The sequence below is a fragment of the Triticum dicoccoides genome, chromosome 6A (genome assembly GCF_002162155.2).
Source record: "Triticum dicoccoides isolate Atlit2015 ecotype Zavitan chromosome 6A, WEW_v2.0, whole genome shotgun sequence".
Classification (NCBI taxonomy): domain Eukaryota; kingdom Viridiplantae; phylum Streptophyta; class Magnoliopsida; order Poales; family Poaceae; genus Triticum; species Triticum dicoccoides.
Genome location: NC_041390.1, coordinates 549633763 through 549647827, shown reverse-complemented (window position 1 = coordinate 549647827; position 14065 = coordinate 549633763). Strand labels below are relative to the sequence as shown.

At 50.8% G+C, this 14065-nt stretch overlaps 2 protein-coding genes across 2 annotated transcripts; both read right to left on the bottom strand.

The window, feature by feature from the left end:
• Positions 1–432: 432 nt before the first annotated feature.
• LOC119317849 (uncharacterized protein At5g39865-like) lies at positions 433–2392 on the bottom strand. The gene has a single exon (XM_037592348.1). It carries the CDS (start codon positions 1900–1902, stop codon positions 745–747), a length of 1158 nt encoding a protein of 385 aa, XP_037448245.1. The 5' UTR covers positions 1903–2392; the 3' UTR covers positions 433–744.
• Positions 2393–11061: 8669 nt separating this feature from the next.
• On the bottom strand, positions 11062–12017 carry LOC119319638. The gene has a single exon (XM_037594087.1). It carries the CDS (start codon positions 11960–11962, stop codon positions 11357–11359), a length of 606 nt encoding a protein of 201 aa, XP_037449984.1. The 5' UTR covers positions 11963–12017; the 3' UTR covers positions 11062–11356.
• Between the last annotated feature and the right edge of the window lie 2048 nt (positions 12018–14065).

Here is a 14065-nt window from a genome sequence, read left to right as displayed (position 1 = left end):
ATTACTCGTCACAGAAATGAATGTATCTAGAACTAAAATACATCTAAATACATCCATACCTGCGACAAGTAATTTGGAACGGAGGCAGTATATGATAGCAAGTTTGAGTTTTTCTTTCAAATTTCCATATTATACTAACAGGCGGGACGGGCTTTCGACAGAGACAGAAAACATGCCAACACTCCAACATGAGAAGGAGCTCTTATGTGAAAATAAAAAATAAAAATCAAGAATGTTTTCGTGAAAAACAGACACACGCCCTCCTTCCTCCCTTCCTGTCACTGACAGCGGGACCTGCACCATGCATGGGAGCTTCGTATTCAAACGTGATTTGCATCGTATTTGTACGATCGAGCTAAGTTTTTACACCAGTTCGATGTATGCCGTAAGTTCTAGCATCAAAATGATTGTTCACGACAAGTTCTGGCACCATTGGTGTAATTGACTCTTTCAGTTTCTTGGCACTGACAGACACTCAACTCAGTCGCGCTTCTGAGCGAGAACTATTTTTGTCCAAAACATTACAGTCATTTCCCTCGCACACATTTGATTCCAGAAGGAAACAAGGAAGCTCGACAAAAATCAATTACTAATACACAGTACAAATGTCACTTGATCAGTCCTAATGTAACAGAAGCGTATGTACTTCTCTGTACAGACCATCTGAGCTGAACACCGCCGCCGCCGGCGCTCACCTGAAACTGCAGCAAAACCACACTACCACTAGGAATCTCTCGCCGTCGGTCACAAGCAGCAGAGTGGGCACCGGACGAGCCCGTTCTCGTTGCAGTCGGGGCACCGCCGGAAGCTGTCCAGCTCCTCTAGGAACACCTTGCAGCTGCCGGAGCACTCCTCGCACGGCACGAACCGGACGCCGCCGCACCCGGAGCACGCCTCCAGCGCGGCGCCCTTGCCGCCCGCGCTCGGCGGCGCCATCTCGCAGGCCTCCAGCGCCCTGGACAGCTCCCCGGCCTCGTGCAAGCGGCGGACCTCCTCGGCGCCGCCCAGGTGCTCGCCGTCCACGAACACCTGGGGCAGCCTCCCCGCGGAGCCCAGCGAGGTGTGGAGCTCGTCCTTGAACCCGCCGTGCAGCGACAGGTCGCGCTCGTCGATGCGCACGCCGTAGCCGTGGAGGATGGACTTGGTGGCCCAGCAGTCCTCGAACGTCTTGCGGATGCCGCGCAGGCTGGTCAGGTACAGCACCACCTTCCGCTGGCTGTCCGGCGGGGGAGGCAGCTGCGGCTGCGGCGGCTGAGGCGGAGAAGGAGGCGGGGACGTGGGTGTGGGCGTGGGCGTGGGTGGGCGCGCCAACTTGGCGAGCTTCGCGTCGATCCTCTGCTGGAACGCGCTGACCCGCGCGCGCACGATGCCAGGGAACCTCTGGATTTCGCGCTTCTTGACGCACTCGCCGTTGCCCTCGTAGTCCCGCGGCGGCGAAGCCTCGCCGAGCGCCTTGCGGAACTCCGAAATGACTTCCGGATCGAACTCCGGCGACCCCGGCGGCGACTGCTCCCCGCGCTCATCCTCGGCGCCCTCGGCCGCATCGCGCTCCTCGTGCTTGTTGTCGTCGAGGCCCTCCATGAGCTCCCACACATTGATCACCTCGGGCTCGCGGACGGGCGTCTTGGTCGGCGTGCCGACCACCTGCCGCTGCCGCCTCGCCAGCTGCGGCTGCGGGGGCGGCGCCGGCGTGGCGGCCTTGCCCTTGGCCGCGCCGCCGAAGCTGCCGGCGCGCCACTTCATCATCTCCTCGTCCCGGTCCAGGCTGAGCGAGCCGAGCGTGGAGGACTTGAGCGCGACGGTGTGGTGCGCCGCCCCGGCGGCCGCCGGGCCGGAGCGGCTCCGCCCGAAGGACTTCCGGAGGCCGCCCTGCAGCGCGTGCCTGGAGCCCGTGCAGCCCATCCACCGCGTCCCCCACTACCCACTACCCAATCCAGCAACCAATCAAGACCCCGATCAGCGCCACTGCCGCGTCGCCGACCAATCCAACACAGAAGCCACCCAAACGCGCTGGGACAAAGAAGAGATGGACCAGGCCAGAGCAATGCCACCAACCGAGACGAGGGGAACCGGCACCGACTGATCGTGGATCGCGGCCAGCGGGGCGGGAGCTGAGCCTAGGCGATCTCGGCGGCGAGGCGGGGGCGGGGCGAGATCTGAGCAGAGGTGGGGCGCGCGGGCGGGGAGGTGCCTGCGACGGGGGGGAACGGGAGTGGGAAAGGCGAGCGCTTTATGCCGCGGAAGCAAGGAGCGTTCCGGGTCACGGGGTAGGCGCGTTACGCGTATTAACTCGCGCGTTATCTACCGGTTGGGGCCGGGCGGTGGTGGTGGTGGAGTTCCCGGCCGCGTCAGTCAGTCAGTCAGGTCAGGCGATGGAGAGTGGAGGGTGGATGGAATCATTGCCTCGCACGTCTCAGTGAGCAGTGGTGTCTTCGGCGATGGGATGATCGGCTGGAGCTGGGGTTATCCGCGTCGGATCGAGCGACGGAACCTTGGTCCGGCGGCTGAAAATTCGGGGGCCCGCGCATCGGACTCCGGGGCGCACGTTGCGCGGCTGCCTGGGGGCGAGGAACACACGTTTCTTTTTTTTTTCGAATGTTGGTAGTAGTTCTACCAAATTCATTGATCAGAGAAAAAGTTTGATCCAGTTTATGAGGGAAACCGGACCCAAAAACCATACAAACGGTGCCTTTCGGCATACAACAAACACATCTTCACGAGCTACGGGTCCCCCTAATCAGATCCACCTTCAGGACGATGCCCCAAGAGGGAACGCGACGCCAGATAGCGCCGCCATCGTCCGATCTAAACTAGATTAAAGATTTCCCCCGGAGCACGACAGGAAAAGCAAGGTGGGAGCAGCTACATCGATGCCTCCAACGAGGGAGCGACGCCAGAAGGCGCCGCCATCGACGACTCCGGACACAGCCGGAGTACGACTTTCGCCGGCCGTCTCACCTACACAGCTCGAGTCCAGGATCTGATCAGCCTACACATCAAAACACTACCCCTGCCTCCACGGCCAACCGCACCTCCCCGGCAAGCAAGACGTGCTTTCCACCTTGCATCCGCGTCTCCCACTGGACGGAGGATGCAACTCCCGCAGCGGCGCCATTCTTCTCCCATCGAAAGAATGCAATCAAGCAGGACGCCATTCGTCTCCTCGAGGATGCAACGTCTGCCGGCCATTCATCTCCCGACGAAGGATGCAACAACCACCACGACGCCATTCCTCTCCCTCCAGCCATCACCCATCTTGTTCTCTCACCCGCAGCAGCATCAAGCTTTCCGAACCACCATCAGGAGGATGCAACACCGAGCAAGGGTGCCATTCGTCTCCCACCACTTCTCCCGCACGGTTTATGGTCAGCAGCAACGCCGACCCCGTCGCCAGCCAAGCCGCCTCCTGACCCCCAGCCGCCAGATCCGACCGCGTCCAAGCCAGGGGCCGTCCTCCAGGGGGAGCCCGCGTCCTCCAGGGGGAGCCCGCGTCCTCCCGCAGCATCTCACGGCAGCGACGCGCGCGGCCGCGCCGCCATGCTGCCACCAGTGCTCGCAAGCCGCACGGGCCGCGCCGCCCCTGCGCCCACAAGCCGCGCGGGCTATGCCCAGCAACTCCACCGCGCAGCCACGCGCACACGAGCAGCCCGATGGGCGCCCCGCCAGCCGCCTCCATCTCCCCGTCGCGGATGCGCACCGACCAGATCTGGGCCGCGCAGAGCTCCCCGACGCGACACGCCGCCGTCCTCCTCGTCGTGATGCACCGGCAAGGACTAGCGCCCCGCCGCCGCCTTCCTTGGGGCCGGCCCGGACTTTGCCGGTGGGCGCCCTCTGGCGGCGGCGCGGCTGGAGGGAGGAAGGGGGGAGAAGGTGGCGGCGCTAGGTTTTCTCCCCCCCGTGTCGCCAGAGCGAGGCGACGCGGGGTTTCTTGCCCGGTCTGAACACACGTTTCTCAGTGCTGATTAGACTGTCAATTCGGTAGTGGACTGACTAGGTACGTACGTTAGTCACCTCAGCGACCTACGATTTTGGATTTTCTTTTTCTTTTTCACGCGCCATCTGTTTCCTGGTCGACGATCGGCGGCCTCGTGAACTGATGATGGCCACTGACGATGTGTGGGTGTGGGTGTGGACTTCACTTCACTTGATGCCGAGATCGCGTGGTACTGAAACTTGCTGCAAAGATGGGATGGCATGGGTGCATGGACCATGTATTGGCAGCGCGCCTCGTAGGTTCGAAACCTGTCCTCGTCGGCGCAATGCCACGGTTCTCTCTTCTCTTTCTCCACAAGGGAGCTCGGCGGTGGTGCGTACGGCACGCATTCCGGGGGGAGAAGGCGTCGGCGTCGGCGTCGGCGGCAGGAAACGTATTGCTACGTGCAGTCCAGAGTCCGGACCAACCGACGCCCACCGGCGACCGAAAGCTCTGCCGCGGAACCGGCCAAAGCTTCTACACAGTCCGGCAGCCGCGACGTCCCTCTCTCTTCAGTCTCATCTACCACTGCTTCAGCGCTTCACTGCCACGACACAGTTTCTTCCGTTTTTACCTTTGAACCGTTCTGCTTCGGTGCACCGACGCCAACTTAGAGCAACTTTAACGGGCGGCTTCGTCCGCCGTCGTTTGTTTGGGTCGACGCGGACAAAAAAATCGATCCAACGTGTCGACCTGAATGGACGTGCGTCCATTTTTTTTTCCTCCTGCCGATCTATTTCTGGCTCTTTTTTGAGCCGTATTTGTGTCGGCGCGGACATGAGACGGACGCGCGCGCGTTTGCCCTCTCTTCTCTCCGGACCCGCTGATTGGTGGCACATTGGCCTCTCCACATCCAACAGCACAGCCTCGCTCGCCTGCCTCATCGTCGACGCCGCCGGCCATTTTTTCCGATAGAAAAGGATACATAGATACTTCTAGCGTACACACATAAAAGAAAAGACTAACTACTCGTCGCTTCCCGACTCCGACTCGGTAATGTCCTTCTCCGACATCTGAATGTAGACGTCAGCATACTGCTCGTCCTCGAAGTCCCCCCCCCCCAATGTTTCTCGTAGTTTCAGTTTCAATTGAGCGACCTGCTTCCGCGCATGCTTGTCCTCCCGATAGGCGGCTCGCTCTGTTCTCCTCGCCTTCCTCTCCGTTTTTCTTTGCTTATAGAACTGGCGCTCATCGACGATGTCCTGAGGGAAGTGTTCGTGCCACACCACCATGGCTTTCACGTCCATCTCGGTGATGGCAAGGCGACGCTGCCGCCTCCGATGGACATGACGATCTCCGTCGGTGAAAAGCCGCGGGAGAGGCGCGACATCCTGCGCCCGCTGGCTGGATACGTCGGGAAAATTCATCTCCTGACGAGGCCTCAAGAGGCGCCATGCCGCCTCCTCTGCGGTGTCGAAGGTGCCGAGGATGAGGCGTTTCTCACCAAACCAAATCTCGGAGGAGAAGGCGCCGGAGCGGCGCTCGCGGACTTCGCGAAAATCCGAAACGCCCAGGCGGCGAATCGACATGGTGACGCAGAGGCGACGAAACTTGTGGGGCGAGACGAGTAGGCGGCGAACAGAGTGTGGAGGGAGCGCCTTCTTATAACGAGCGCCGACCGCGGTGCGCGCGCGAACCTTTCCCGCACGCTGGAGCGCCAAAACCAGCGCGCGCTAGGCCGATTTTCCCGCGCGCTGGAGCGCCAAAATCAGGACGACGAGACGGCTGCTAGCATGATCTAAGCACGCGCGGTTATAAAATGAGTCGACGCGTTGGGCGCACTGCCGACCCTAAGCTATAAAAGGGCGGACGTCGGGCGGACGGCCGACCCAAACGAACAAAAAGCGGACAAAAGTGTCGTCCGTTTGGATCGGCCTGTTGGAGTTGCTCGTAGAGAGGCCGAACCTTGACCCGGATAGGTTCACAGTATTCTGATCGAGAAGATCGCGGTGTTGGTTGGTGGTGACCGGTTATAGCTGAAGGAAGACTTTTTTTTCTTTTGAAAACTAGCTGAAGGAAGACTGGGACTGCTGGGGAGGTTCCTTCCGGGAGAGGGGTGTGGTTTTGGCGCGTGGGTGGCATGTCACAAGTCACCTGCCGCGGCCCGTCTCGTCGCCAGGGTCGGTGGTTTGTCCGATTCCCGCTTTTGTTTTGTGCGCTGCGCACGGCACTTCCAGATTAACCACCAAAGCATTTCGCGCGTAGTATTCTTTAGCTCGTGCTCCCGACGCGACGGGCGGCCATATTTTTACTCCCCGGTCAGGGGCAGCTCGCGCCCGGAGTCACCCGCCGAATCCACCGGATTGGAGCTGATCGCGACGGGCGATCGTGACCGTTCGTCTTGTCGCGCAGGCAGGTGGACCTCGACACACGTCAGAGTAAGTTCCATACAGGCTCGCCGAGTGCTGCTGGACACCTGAACTGCAGAGAAGTCGCGTAGGCCGTCGCTTGCCAAGCCACAGTTTCTTCTTCTTCTTCTTCTTCTTCCTCCTCCGTCGGTTCTGAAGTTTCTTCGGCCAACTTGGGAAGCATCACAAACAGGTGAACATGGAAGCAGATCCTCTAATAAATCCGGGCACGAGCGCACGTTCTCCAATGCCAAAACCTCTGTGCCTTCGACAACTGCCAGCTCAACCGGCGCCTCTCGTTCGCAGGAAATCAAAACCGTCGCGATCATCGAATAATTAGGCTGATTGCGATTACTACTAGTAGTAGTAGTAGTACCATTAGTTATGGCACTATTTATCATTGGCGGCTTCCATCCTGAATTTGGAAGGGGAATGATGCCCGCGCCAAAAGGCGACGTCCAAAGTGCACTGGACTGGAGTGGTGGTGCTGCCGGACGTGGCCGGCCGGCCGTGTGGGCGAGCAGACCACTCGCCGCTGGTACAACTCACTCGATCCATCCTGCCGCCTTTCCTTTCTTTCCAGCTCGAGCTGCCGGTTAGACTACGCCTCATCACGCGTAGTGCTGCTTGTGATAACTGCGGCACTCATGGTATCGATACCGGGGGCGTCTTTTTGCCGGATCGGTGGCCGGAGATCGCCTTTTGTGTTCGGCTCTTTTCCGGGCGGGCCTGGGCACACGCTTGAAGTCCAAGGAAGGCTTTGGTCGGTGGTGGTTTCGCGGTGAATGTCACCGACGTGGTATTTTTTTAGGAGAATCTGTGGAAGGACGATCACGATGATGGTTCATTCTGCCGGAATCGCCCACGCGAGCTTGCATGGGCCGGCCCATCACAAGGCACCGGGATCTGGGTTTTTTCTTCTTCTGTTTCTGCTTTTTTTCTTTTGTTGTTTGGGCCTTTTTCCAGGTTTTCTGCCTCACCATTTTCTTTGTCTTTTCTTATTTTCTTTCCCCGTTTCCTTTTTGTTTTATGTATACAAATACATTTTTAAAGTAATAGGCAAATATTTTCATAAAACATGTGAAAACTTTTTTTACGAGAAACTTCCAATCTATTAGTCAACTGTCATGGCAGTACAAAGGCCACTAAAATAATAAAAATTACATCCAGGTCAATTCTTCACCTAGTGACGACTACAAGCACTGAAACGAGCTGAAGGTGCGTCACCGTCATCGCCCCTCCTTCATCGGGGGCGGGCAAAATTCGTTGTAGTAGACAGTCCGGAAGTCGACGTACTAAGATCCCATAGGACCAAAACACCAGAACAGCAACCGTCGCCGATGAAGAGAAGCATAGATCAGAAGAATCCAACCTGTAAACACACAACGTAGACGCAACAAGACTGGATCCATGGAGATCCACCGAAGACCAACACCGACCGAATCCCACAAGATCCGCCAAATATGCACCTCCACACGCCTTCCGACAACGTTGTACGCACCACCGAAACAAGGACTAGACGGAGAGGACCTTATTCCAATGATAGGGAGCTGCCATCGTCTCGCCTCTCCGAGTAGGACACAAACCCTAATCAACTTCAAAAAAAAGACCTAAAAACATAGCATAAGCCCTCCGATCGATGAGGGCTGAGGTCCATCGTGCCTCCATGGCCCTAAGGCCACCGAAGACAAAGCAAATCAACAGCAGCACCGGCGGGAGGCGAGAAGACCCTCGTCCTCGGTGGAGTTTCTCATGAGGAGAGCTAGATGCAACATGGGAAAACTTAAATGCCACCTCCACCTCCTAATTAACGCCTAGGGGGCATTTCCTATTCCGCATGTAGTTCAGGGATCAACAACCAAAGCGCACCCATCGCGCGCGGTACCGGGACAATCCACACACATGCTTATCTGTTCTATTTCTCTATCTTCTAACCAGTTTTCGGAGGTTCTAGAGAGTTCAATGGTACAACATTTTCTTTTTCTGGCTTTCTTGGCACCGATTTCATTGAGATCTTTTCATTTTATGCCTTTTATTATTAATATTTTCTGTTTCTATTTTTGAATTCATAAAGATTTTTCTGAATTTATGAAGATTTTTAAACTTCAAACATTTTTAATATTCTTGAGCAACTTTACAAATTGTGCATATTTTTAAAAATTCACAAACATTTTCTACCTCGAGAATATTTATTTTCATCTCGTATTTTTTTGAATTCATGAATATTTTTTGGAACTGCAAACAATTTTTGAATTCCTGAACGCTTTTTGAACTTGCGAATGTTTTTTGAATTCGTGAATGTTCTTTTAATCCAGAATTTTTTCAAATTCACAAAAAATTCAAATTAAAAATAACTTCTTATTAAAATGTGAATTTACAATATGTTCATGATTTAAAAAAAATTTCACTAATGTTAATAAATGTTCAGGATTTCACAAGATATTTTTAGATTTGAAAAAAGTACGAATTTAAAACGAAAAGTAAAACAAAACCACAAATAAAATAGGCAAAAGGAAAAAAAGGAAAAAAAAAGCGGTCCATGGAAGGTTCGAACCTTCCTTCCCAAAACAAATGAGAAGATAGAGAAAAAAATAAGTGGGCAGGCTCATTACCGCATACAGAGGGTGCAATTTTGGTTCCCTACCCTTGACTCACATGTGGAATAGGGTTTGCCGGTCGCTTGGCATTTGCATGTGTGTTATTGTTAGCAACTTATGTTTAGATTGTCTTATCTTTGAGAACCTAGTCTAGGAGGTAGTTTACGAGTTTACATGTGTTATACTCACTCCGTTTAAAAATATTTAAAGTTTCAGGTTTGTCCTAAGTTAAACTTGTATAAGTTTGATCAATTTTATAGAAAAAGTTTATCTAATATCTACCCTTAAACACTTTTCAAAGTTACAATTTCTAATATATAGTATAAAAGTTTATGCTATGACGATTCTAATGAAGCTAATTTGGTGTTGTAAATATTGGTATATTTTTCTATAAACTTGGTCAAACCTCTTTTGTTTTTACTTAGTACAAAACCTAGAACTTCAAACATTTTAGAACGAAGAAAGTAGATTCAGCTACTTCGGTTTGGACTGTTATATCTAACAGAGTCCACTTTGAGTTCAGGAGGAAGCTTGGGATTTTCAGATGGGGCTTCCACAACAGGATATTGCTTATGATGTGCCTCAGTTGAGACAGGGATTTATGTTCACAACGCTGAGAGACTTAACTTTTTTTTTTGAAAAGGGACGCTTTATCTTACAGCCGGCATTTACATAACTAAGACGCACACAGCCAAACAAGATCCTCTCTCACACACAAAAAAAGACCAAATACAAAGAGACCCGTAGAGTTCGTATAACGCCTAAAGCGTAGGGGGGCCAATTCTAAGATCATGCTGCCACCCATGTTGGGTAAAAATATCCCTCGCCGTAGCCTTTAATCGTGTACACACCTCCGTAAACAGGCCTTGATTCTTCACACATTGTAGAGAGGACCATAAATGAAGAGTCTTGGCACATCTGTAGATAACCTGCATCAGAGAAGTACTTTTATCATTAAAAATCTTATCATTTCTACATAGCCAAAGCGACCAAATAACGGCAAGCGCTCCCACCCTGAGGAGTGTTCTAAACCTGTTATCAATCCCATGTAACCAATTGCGAAATGCATTAACAACACTACAAGGAGGACACAAGCCAGAAACTATTTGGATGACTGGCCATATAAAACGAGCCAATTTGCAATGGAAGAATAAATTTTTTATTGTCTCATCATGGTGACAAAAGACACATTGCGTACTTTCATGCCAATTCCTCTTAATAAGGTTATCTTTAGTAAAAATGACTCCGCGACGAATATACCATGCAAAGAATTTATTCTTAAGAGGTATCTTCATCTTCCAGATCTTCTTATTATTATCAACTCACACATCAGACTGGATTAACGCTGTATACATCGACTCCACTGAGAATTGTCCATTCCTATGGAGGTTCCAACGAAAAACGTCAGACCCATGTGACAAATGCACAGTGGACAACCGCTGGAGCAGGATGTTTCATGATTGGAGTCGAACGCCACATTTGGCGGAAATGATTTCAGTACCGTGGCGATTGTATCACCCTTATGGCGCACAATGTTGTATAGAGCCGGATATTGTTCCCGGAGTGTGGCATCTCCTAGCCACTTGTCCTCTCAGAATCTAATTTTCGAGCCATCCTTAATTGAGAAAGATCGATAGCAGAAGAAATATTTCTTCTTAGCTATTAGACCTGCCCAAAAGTGGAAATCCGCAGACTTTCAGTATACTTGAGATACCGCCTTGAAACCTACGCATTTTCTCCTTAAGAGTGTTTGCCATGCACTATCTTCCGTCAGTAATTTAAACAATCATTTGCCGAGGAGAGAGAGACTTAATGCAGATTTCACACATGTACTCCCTCCGTTCCAAAATAGATGACTTAACTTTATATTAACTTTAAAGTTGAGCCATCTATTTTGGAACGGAGGGAGTATATATATGACATGCCCTTCTCCTCTTTTATTTTGCAAGAACTTTTGTAGAACTTCTATTCACTAAATGTTATTTCTCCACTCATCTTTGATACTCGTGTTGTCCTATTTACGTGTTGCTCCTGTGGCTAGCTAAAACGTATCGAAGAGGTTACTCATAGCAGACTGTACTGACACTGCATCTCAGCACCTCAACACGTTGACCGAACAACGAAATTCTCGGTCCTGTAGAAATAAACAAAGTTGAACTTTATACATCTCAGATTGCATAGCAGGTCCAGATGTAACCTGGAAGCTGAACTACTTTATGATAGAGTTGAACTGCTAAAGTGCATTTCCTCAATCCTTATTACCAAAACTACAGGCACATCTCGCTCACCTCATGTTTTTTCTCACGCAACACAACAAAAAGTTAGCAGCAAAAGACAAGCCTGATATCACCGGCGCGGCGAAGCGTGCCTATCAAGTATCACCCTAATAATAAGAGGAAAAGGAAAGCCAAATTAAGTTTTTGTACTAGCTTCGAAAGCTACTGTCTCTGCATCCTGAGCTCCTTGTGGAAGTCCCCGATGAACCTCTCCGTGTTGGCAAACAGCTCCTGCCGAGTCATTTCCACGTCGAGTTTACGGTCTTCCTGCTGCTCTTCGCATGCCTTGTCCTCTCCGCTGGCTCGGCTACCGTTCAGCGCACTGAGGAAGAAGATGCTCGCCGCCGACGGGCACTTCTTCATCAGCATCGTCAGCACCACCTTCTTGGTCTTGGTCTTCAGGTCAACTATGTTACTTGCTCCAATGGCAGGTACCGCATGATCATCTGCAACCGCCGTCTGGTCGTTGGGATAGACTGATCTGGCCCTCTGAAACGGTGAAGCCGCGATACTGACAGGCGTGACATCCTGACCAGTCCGCGAAGACCGGTGCCGGTCTTCGTCGGCGTCGGAAGAGGTCATGGTGCTGCCGCGGCGCAGGAGGCCGGCTTGGATGCCCAGCGCGAGGACGATGGCGTTGAAGAGGAGGTAGCAATAGGGGACCCTGAGGAAGGCAGGCACCAGCAGCACGAGAAGGAAGAGAATGAGGAGGGAGCCTAGCTTGGCCACCTGGGGGAGCAGTAGTGCTGCCGGGAGCTTGAGCCCCATTAATCGACCAGCTTTGCCGACTTGCCAATATAGCTGGTGGTTCAGTGTGCCTGTATTGTTTGGAGCAACGGTACCATCGGCCTAGCCCCCTGGCCATGCATATATAGGCAACATCGGATATCTATTGCTGGTTAAGAAAATGAAATATATCTGCCACTCACGTAGAGAAACATATCTAGCTCCCTGGCCAAGTATGTATAGACAAAAATCGAGATCGACTACATGCAAGTTGGCTGAAAAAAGATTTGGTGGAAGTCGATCTTTTGCCCTAACTTCTTCGTCCTGCTGTCATCGTCTCTCTTCCTCCTGCCCCTCCTCTTCCTACCCAACGTCGGCCGGGCCGTCTGCCTCCGCCACCTTCATTGCCTTGCCGCTGCCCCCGCCATTCCTCTAGGTTCAGACTCTTCTCCGGCGTCGGTGACCCCCCCTCCCCACCCGCCATCCGCACCATCAACTTCCGAGTGTCCTCCACCGGTGACGCCGTGGCCAACCAGGTCGTCCTTGACTACAAGTTACATTCTCGCTAACTTGCAATTAAATAGCAAATGAGAGAAAAATCTCATGTCTAAATTGTGGGCTATGCCATTTAGCCATGCTTTGCTCATAAGCTATAAGTAGAATTAGTACTCTAGTAAGTGCCACAGTCAGGTACGAACACATGTGTCAACTCTGAACATTTTTTATGATAAGTTTAGTGACGCAAGGATGGTAACTTTCATGCTTCAATCTGACAGAAACTTGCCGTGTGTCACTGGAACTTGACATCCTTGCGTGGCTTAAGTTGCCATCGAAAAACGTCACGACCGGAGTGTCACGGAACTGACGTGTGGCACTTATCATTTGGCTAGAATTATAGAGAAGCTAAGCCTCATTAAGAGTTTTTGTTTAAATCATGAAAAAAATAAGCATACAACATCAGACATCATATATGATATATCACATATTTACATAGACATGTTCAGTCAGAAAGAAAAAAAAACTTTGCACGATTACTTCATATATATAACAAAAACAAAAAGGAAGAATAAGACAAATGTACAGATTTGTAGATCTCACTTAGGTCCCTCCTCTGACCTCAGCGGTCACCACATCTATTTTAGTGAGGAATGAATATAATAGGATTGTTGTACGTTGCGAGCCGTCTTATTTCTCCGTGGGATATAAATATGGTCCGCTACAACATGATTTCAAAAAGTCTAGATTTTACTTTTGCCACAGTAGTTTAGCCTCCAAATTTAAGGGTGTAGCAGAAATTAGTAAGGTATTAGCGTTCATTTTCAATTTAACATTAAAAGTATTTAGCTTCAGTGGTTGTGCTCTCTATGAGCTATAACGGCGCTATAGCCGCTACTGAAAACTTTGCATAAACAGATGTTTTATATTGCTGACGAAGAAAAAGAAACATATTGTATCTGCCACTAAAGTAGATAAACTAAAAAATACGGTTGTTGGTGCAGCGTGGGGATCATGCATTTGTAGTAAGTACCTACCGGTTGCTCCTTTAAACTAAATTAATTAATGAGAAAAATCAAGCGTCGGCGAAACATCAAAGCTGATGATCAAGTATGACTGCATGCCCAGGTAGTGCACCCGCACATACTACATACATGCCGCAGGGCAGATTGATAAGGCTGATTATAATGGGAGTAGCATAAGTAGTACTCCCTCCGTTCCTAAATATTTGTCTTTCTAGATATTTCAAATGACTATTACATACGGATGTATGTAGACATATTTTAGAGTGTAGATTCACTCATTTTGCTTCGTATGTAGTCACTTGTTGAAATGCCTAGAAAGACAAGTATATTTAGGAACGGAGGGAGTATCATGCATGTCAACTAGGCAAATTTAATGAGGTGTCATATGATTAAATGAACAAAAAAGGGTTGAATATTATATCATGATATCGTATCATATTAAATAATATGCTACTATGTGTCATGCATGCTAATAAATAAAGTCATCTATGATATTAACATATAATATTATGCACTACGAATGTAGTATCATACAATAGTATCATATACATGAAACTATTATATAATACTTGCCATTACGACCAGCCTAAGGATTTACATACTCATTCGTGAGTGTTATTAATGT